The 7,959-nt window shown below is 40.8% G+C and overlaps 2 protein-coding genes across 2 annotated transcripts; both read right to left on the bottom strand.

Moving 5' to 3' along the window:
- Positions 1-298: 298 nt before the first annotated feature.
- On the bottom strand, positions 299-2,792 carry LOC104814105 (rop guanine nucleotide exchange factor 3). The gene is made up of 7 exons (XM_010541983.1): positions 2,148-2,792; positions 1,949-2,065; positions 1,701-1,855; positions 1,461-1,535; positions 1,047-1,346; positions 615-959; positions 299-511 (listed from the first exon to the last, which is right to left on the bottom strand). The coding sequence occupies exons 1-7, from the start codon at positions 2,569-2,571 to the stop codon at positions 389-391; spliced, it is 1,539 nt and encodes a 512-aa protein (XP_010540285.1). The 5' UTR covers positions 2,572-2,792; the 3' UTR covers positions 299-388.
- A 1,021-nt stretch (positions 2,793-3,813) lies between these two features.
- On the bottom strand, positions 3,814-7,200 carry LOC104814104 (transcription factor MYC1-like). Its single transcript, XM_010541982.2, has 8 exons — positions 6,762-7,200; positions 6,195-6,464; positions 5,851-5,947; positions 5,695-5,709; positions 5,513-5,569; positions 4,801-5,412; positions 4,254-4,643; positions 3,814-4,127 (listed from the first exon to the last, which is right to left on the bottom strand). The coding sequence occupies exons 1-8, from the start codon at positions 6,881-6,883 to the stop codon at positions 4,056-4,058; spliced, it is 1,635 nt and encodes a 544-aa protein (XP_010540284.1). The 5' UTR covers positions 6,884-7,200; the 3' UTR covers positions 3,814-4,055.
- Positions 7,201-7,959: the final 759 nt, after the last annotated feature.

Raw genomic sequence — 7,959 nt, 5'->3', positions numbered from 1 at the left:
TGAAGTTTGGTTTTGGTTTCGAACGAAGAATCGGAGAGTTCTGTCGGCATTGGCTTCACAAGTATGTATTTGGAGAAATCATAAAAGCGGAAACGGTGTTGCATGTTCGTAGTTTTAAATATTCCTGAATCCCATTGAACTGTATGGGAGACCAAGGAGAAAGGACAGACACAGTTCGCGTGTTTTTAAAGTTGATGGCTTTATGTGCGAAGTTCTGAGCTGTGGGGAAATCGTATTTCAAAAAAGACAACGAAAATTTGGTTTTTTTTTGTTCTCTATATGTATATACCATTCCAAAGTTTGGTCGATATCCGCTTAATTGTATTTAGATTTGATCTAATTTACAAGGGAGAAACAGAGACATACTATGTCGAGTTAACATCTGGTTCTATACCTCTTCACCTCTGATTGTTTTGTCAACGTAAAGAACGTCATCGATCCAAGCAACTATGTTAAAAGCTAAGCCTTCAAGAACTCTCGAATAGCTCTCCAACACTGCTCTCCCCACATCCTGCAGACAACAAAATTATCGAAAACCCAAAACTTATTATCTTTAATATGATTCTGGGCACTGCTTATTTCGGTTAAAGTTGACGACTTTTACTTTGTTTTACCTTGTTGTATTGAATCTTGCATATGTCTAATGATGTCTGAGCCATTTCTGGGAAACGCTGTTTCAAGCAGAAGAGTAGACTGTCTGCTCTTTCGGCCAGAACGTAGTTCTTGTCTGTGCGGTCTGTGCTTGACATGAGATCTTTCACCATGTTCCAAGAGGATTTGGAATTGCTCAGACAAGCTTTGCGTCTCCAAGTGTACATCGAAGCCTCTATTCGATCTGCAAGCTGAAGTGCTTCATGCTCAGACGCTATGTTGAGACAATCTAGGAGTTGTTCGGGGAAGAACTGTTCTGTACTGCTCATGTAACGGTAGATTGAATCTCCAATACTAGCTCTACCGCTCTGCAGACATGCACATTCAGAACAACTTGTTGATGAATAATACAACACTAAAAATACGATTCATTGTGTGTTTATTTCCAGACTAACCTTTGGAAGAGCTGCCATGTAAGATTCTGGAATGTCCATCTCGCCAAGGATGCTGCTGTTGATAGCCATGGCGGCTTTGTGGATCTGGTTGGTGCTCTCTCTCTTGTTCTTCAGTTGCTTCCTGGCTTTCTCAGACAGGCCTTCTGACGGAACCAGAGGAACAGGCAACCACCATTTCTCTTCCTTCCTTTGGACAACTACTTTCCTGAATGATCCGGTTGCAGAGCGTGTCGACTTCATCGATAAGCTTCCTTCTTCTGCGTACCAAAACTCTGTATTCTGGAAGCTGTCCAACGTCTCCTGTAGAATACAGCTGTTTTAAGTTGATATTCCTCTATGAATAATTGATCAAAGAGCCAAAACCGGACATGTTTTAGGGTTCATTTGGTTCTTCCTTATTTCCTGGGATCTTACCATCAGCATGGAATCTAGTTTTCTCAGTGCAGGCAGGTTGATGTAGATGTCTGATCTTGGTCTGCTCTCCATCACCTGAGAAAAAAAAAAGATCATGAAATTTAGTTCTTGATAGTTGGCAGATTTATATCAAAGTCTTCAACTCTCAAATGAAGTTCATATCAAATTTGGCCAAAATAGGAAACTCGATCAAAGTTTTCACATTTCAGATCAAATATATAGGACACTCAGAATGCTTACCTCAATAGTGGCTCCGTTGCTTAGACTCTGTGAAGTTGGAATAAACTCGACAATATAGTCACATACAGAGAGAAGACAGGTCATTTCTCTCTTCCACAATGCCTTTTTCTCCGGATCCAGGGGCTCTAACCTCAGATTCTGTCCAAAAACAGTAGCTGCGACATCAAAATACATGCATTAGAAGATGCCCCCACGCAAACTCAATGGATCATGTGACTGTTCACTCAAGAACTCAATGGCTCATGTACCGTAAAGGTTGGTTATGGCGTTTGAGATCGTCACTGCAGTGCAAACCCCTTTTCCACTTCCTGACATATCTTCCCCAAGCAAAAGTTTTGCGAACCTTTCTTTCATAATCTCCAGTTCTGCAGAACCCCGAACAACTTTTAACTCCAAAAAATGCTGAAGAGTGGAGAGAGAGAGAGAAAGAGAGAGAGGGAGCAGCACCTGGCTCTGAAATTCCTTGGACAGCAAGATTCTCATCCAGCGCCTTCTGCAGTTTCATATCTGACCCACATGAAGTTTTCGAACTCTCGGACTTGGATTTCGTGAGGACAGGCCAATCAGAAGGAGAAGGCTCACTGCAGAAGCTGTTGGTTTCATCTATTTGGTCCGAAAAGCCTGAGGTCTCCGAACAAGTCCGAGGATACACAAAGGAATCTGTGCTCATCGTTGAGTAAACCGGAGTTCCCGAGGCCGACTGGTCATTAGGCTCGACCGAAAGAGGTGATTGATGACAACCCAGTTCGTAGTTTTCATCTGAACTCAACGAAGTCTCCATCTTTTCGGAAGATCGTGTTGGAACACTCAAATCTCTCTGTCTTTGCTCTTGTGGATCAGCTCTTCTGAGGAAAGAACACGACAATGTCATTGAAGTTCAAAACTTTCGTTTGTAATTTATCAGAAAACTTTGGAATCCGAATCCGAATCTGAAATTCGAACGGGGGAAAACGTTTTTTTGGTTTCGGATAGTGAAATTTCCAAGACCGGAACAGTAAAGCAAGAACAAAAAGCAAAAGGCAGCGAGCCGTTTGGCGTGCGAAAAAGCGAGAAAAAACAGAGAACGAATTGTAGAGGAATTCAGAGGTATTGTTTGTGTAAAGATCACTTGAAATTCGAAATAAAATAAAGAGAAGCAACGGCCTTTAATTGATTTTACCTTTTAAAGTTGCTGCAGTTTTTTTTTTTTTTTTTTTGAAATTGAACCGTTGGAAGCTTTAATGCCAAAAAATACAATTCGCTCCCGTACGGTACACCGGTGACCGGAAAGTTGGAGGAATGCGGACCGTCCGATGAAGGAGGACTGATCGTACGATCGAGATGGCGAAGTGGCTTTTTCTTCCCTGCAACAAGTGTGGTGGTGGTGCTATATGGCTATGCCCCTTAAAGATGCGATTGAATTCTCTTTGCTAATATAATAAGATATGATTTTCAACATCTTGATTCCAGATGTGCATGAACGTCATTCACCTCTTGACCACGCTAATTATTTTACAAAAACAATGATCTAATTGGTCGGTCAATCAAATATTTATATCGAAATAATTGGCCCAAGAGTGTAATCGGAGGTTAGCTTAGAGAGAGAGAGCCCATGTAGCAGCACGATTCACCGAAACCAATAAAAAAGGGGGCAATAGATGGATATATGCATCTATAATTTCAGCACATTGATGAATGAAAGGGCGAGGTGAGTATTGTTGCCTCCTAGTTCATGAATCATGATGGAGGCGGACGTGCGTGCCATGTCTCTTTGTCAACGCCTACGAATGCCTAAACTTGTAAATAATCTCTGGTCAACAATGTCAATATTGTATTCTTCCATCAGCCGTGTAAAGTAGGTTTATAAGAAACAGGAGGAGGAGGAGGAGACAAAACCCTAGCTATTAAAGCCATTGTGGAGCTTTGAGGCTCTCTGCCCATGCAGCTACGTACGTTGTGCAGTAAACACAGAGATCAACCAACGAACATAACTCGTACTTGCCAAGGTTATAAGAAGATTTATCCTAAGCGAATCAGTAGCTTGGCAATAATACACTTGTTCTTTGCGGGCCTGCACTTATAATCAACATAGGGAATTCAGATCGGCCTATAGGCCCAATAAGGGCCCATCAAATACTACGACTCCACAAGGCTTCCAATCAAAATTTCAGCACATAGTTTTGTATCAGAAATGGATTGTGAAATTTTTGGGTGATCGGTTGCTGCTTAGTGTTATATCAACAGATCAAGAACTATAATAGAGCCCAATTCTTGGAACCAAAAAATAACAATAGATTCAAAATTACAGGGAATGAAAAGAACCGCACCGGAAAACATATCATATATATCTCGCAATCTAGAAAGAGGATTCCACCTCTAGAACTCACCTGCAACTCTCCTGAGCTCCCGTTTGATCATTCCCACTGACGCAACTGCGTTCCGACGGAACTGTGGAGAAAACACACACCCATTCACGACATCTCCAAAATCAATCGAGAAACTGAATCAGATTCTCCTAAAGTTTCCGTCTTTCCTATGCCAGGGTTCGTTTTTTTTTTTTTTATATATATATACCTTGGCCTTGAGATTCAAGACGAGGAATCCGTTAAGTGTGTTGGAGCGAACAGAGAAAGCGTCCATGTGAAGGTTGCTTATCGCTTCCATGATGTCTGCAACGATGTATTCTCTGTATGCGCATCTGATTTCGATCACAACTTCGGCTCCTTTCAGCTTTACTCTCACATCTCTGCCGCCTATACGTTCTGTTTCTGCAGTGTTAACGTCGATTTTCGTGCTCTCGTAGTTATCTGATGTCTCTTCGATCAGTGCAGACGGATCAAGGTTCATCTTTCTCTGTATTTCCACGAAATTCACTGATCCCATGCATGACTCCAGCTCTTCTACTCTTGCCTCTAGCTCGCACAAGTACTTGATCGTGTTGTTCAGGATTGACTCTTTGTCGATCTGCAGAAGAAAAAGAAAAACAGAATCGTTTAGCAAAGAAGGGCAAGATTCGGAGGTTGATTTCCGACAAAAGATTCGGACTCTGTCTAACACCAAAGTGTTGAAGTTGTAAGTTTTTCAAGAAAGGGTTCCACGTCTGGCTTATAAGCTTATTTACCTCATCAACCGTGGGAACCATTGATCCAAGCAAGCGGAACTTCTCGTTCTCTCTTCTTCTATCCGAAGAATCACCATGCTCGAGCTGGATTTCCTGATTCTGATGACCAAAGGTTTCTCTCTCAAACATTCTCTGCATATTAGCAGTATGCATCGAAGGGACATCATACAAAATCTTCCTCAACACACTCTGAGGATGCTGAGGTTGCCGCTGGCGTTTCACGTTTGATGTTCCACGTTGTTTCCATGGGAAGAAACTCGATCCAGAATCAGAAGAATCGAGATTTGATGGATGATGATGATGATGAGCTTTCTTTCTTCTACTAGCTGCATAACTTAGAACAGACGAAACTGTTCTTCTGTAATGTATGTCTTCAGCTGCAGATCCCAAATCAGCGCAACCCAATACGTTCTGGCGATTCCCTTCTCGGAGCTCCTGAAAATTCTCTTCGAGCATTGAGTTTCCTTGGCTGATCCGAAACCCCATTTGGTTATGTTCATCATCGCTGTTGCTGTTTTGGGTAACAGAGAAATCTTCTGCAATGCAATTAGGTTTTGAGGTGTCTAACAAGCAAGCTTTGACGTGTTGAAGCAGATTGTGATCTTCTGCGATCTTTCATTTGCCATGGAAACAAATCTATGAGTTCCTTGTGAGGCAAGAAAACAAAGACACAAATATGGAGAGATTTGGATGAAGCAGAAGAGACTGGTACCAAATCTGTGACGCCCAGTTCAATGACACCGCCTGAGAAGGGAAAGCACACAACAGTCTGCAGCAAACACAGGACCGAAAAGAAACTCTAAATTCTGAAATTTGTTAATTATATACACAAAAAAGATCAAAAGGGTAAATTTAATTTAGTATACGCATGCATGCATGCATGCATGTATGTACCTGAATCGATGCGCTCTATTCAGAATGAACAAAAGGGGGCCACATGAAAACAAAACACGATCAAAGAGTCAGAATGATCTGTTAATTAGGGCTCATGCATGCATGCATGAGAAGATGATATATGTAGAAGATATGTAGCAAAGGGCATATATATACTCTTGCTAGTAAAGAGCGGGTGAAGAGTTTGCTCTCTGCGTATTGGGCGTTGCAAAGCCAAATCGTCTCGCCGGTTGCCAAACTTGTGCCTGGCAAACTGACACATGCAACCCGTTTTCATGAGTCAATAACAATATCGACATTCTTAAATTTTATGTCCTGTAAACGTCGGTCCAAACAATCAAAACAGTAAAGTCTTGAAAGTATACAACTGCGACGTAGTCTTTCCATAACGTGGCACTTTCCGGACCCACAGAGACAGTAAAATCTCAAAATGGCACGGTAAAAAGTATCTATCTCAAGATAAATAAGTTGAAAAAGAGAGAGAGAGAGAGAGGGCAAACCCTTGGCCAAGAGAGAAGACATAGGACATGCAGACCAAGTAATACCACTCTTCATCCGTAAGATCGTCGGAAGACAAGACTGTATTGTCGTCGTAAGTAATGGTTGTTGCGTCTCCTTCAAGCATAAACAGATAAAGCTGCCTGAGTTGCTTGCTCCTCTGCAACCCATATCTACATTCAGCCTTAAATTCATCGCCCATTTCTTCATCACTGCTCTTCTTCCTCCTCTTTATGTCGCCATTGTAGTACCCTTCCCCCCACTCCAAAGCCCTACCAAAACACACCCACGAAATTAAACCCTGTCAGATCAGTCTTTCCCAGTATATATCTACCTGCCATAGCTAGCTAGTAACCCAAACGTTTTTTGTTTCTGCTAAAAAGGATATGGAACCATGGAAGAAACACTACAAAAACAGGAATTTCCACCGAAATTTTGCTCAGGAAAAGTGCGATCTTGTCATGTAGCTATATATAATACACAACCAAAGAAGGAACGTGATCTTCAATTGTACAAGAACATTAATGGGGCGAAGAGAAGTTGAAGAGGGTAATGCTGTCAATACGTACCCGTGTTGAGTGGGTGAAGAGCACCAGAAGATGGCATAGCTCCACTGCACACTTCTTACAGCAACAGCCAGCTGTTTCCTTAGGATCCTGTTCCTTTCAGCTTCAGCGGTTCCTTCCCCCATTTCCAAAGAAACGTCTCACCAAACCCAAAAGTGTTTATAATTTGTAGCGGAGGCGATTTCTCCTTGCGTATATAGCACAGGCAGTAGAGTCAAAGGAAGGGTTTGTGTCGAAGACGGATTTAAAAGAAGAATAAAGTATTGAGCTTTATCTTCGTTCCCTTTTCTCAGGATGACCCAATGAAGAGTACTGTCTTTTAAAGTCGAGAACAGTAGCTATCAGAGAGGGAGAGGGAGAGGGAGGGAGGTTGACCTGGGTCATTGTCTTGGTTTCTGGGGTGAGACATCTTTTTACGTGTGACGAAAATAGTCTTAGATTCTGTCTGGTGATCACCCAAAGGTAACGCACTCAAACAAAGTGACACTGAAACCCTAAAAATCCCAAATTAATTATTTCTCTCTCTTTCAATAACCGCTTTAAAGAGAATCACCATTTGCTTATATATATACATATACATACATACATTCAAGTAGTGGAACATAATACAGAACTCTGTTTTGTCCTCATTAATGATAATAATTATTTCTTAAACCATTTAGCACCTTAAATACAACTGAAATGAATAGTTTATGGATGTTTATATATATATATATATATATAAAGAATGTACATTCATTAATGTAGTGGCAAGAAGGTGGGACGTACCCATCGTCCCTTGAAGATTCCATTAATGTCAGGCACAAACCTATAGCTTATATGTATGGCTTCTAAAAATACTTAAATAACCCAAATCAATACGTCTACATGTTTTTTTTTCCTTCAAATATTTACACATCCAAATTAAAATGCGCCGTTCAAGACTGTAGGCAAAATTGTATTTTGTGTTAGTTTAATTAATTTGGCACGAACTATTTTTGTTTTAACATTTTTCATTTAGGTTTTATTGAATGGTTTACTTTTATTTTTTTTTATTTACTGTTGTTATTGTACAAGGTCGTACCTACCCTTGCAATTTAATTTTTACTGTGGTAAGTGGTTCCAATCCCACGACATTACAAAATGATAATTTATTACAGTAAGACAATTAACAAGTTGTAGTTGAAAATAAAATAAAATTTTATGGACAGAGAATCGGACG

The sequence above is a fragment of the Tarenaya hassleriana genome, unplaced genomic scaffold (genome assembly GCF_000463585.1).
Source record: "Tarenaya hassleriana unplaced genomic scaffold, ASM46358v1 Cleome202, whole genome shotgun sequence".
In the NCBI taxonomy this organism is placed as follows: Eukaryota; Viridiplantae; Streptophyta; class Magnoliopsida; order Brassicales; family Cleomaceae; genus Tarenaya; species Tarenaya hassleriana.
Note: the sequence above shows the minus strand (reverse complement) of the source record. Positions and strands in the feature narration are given on the sequence as shown.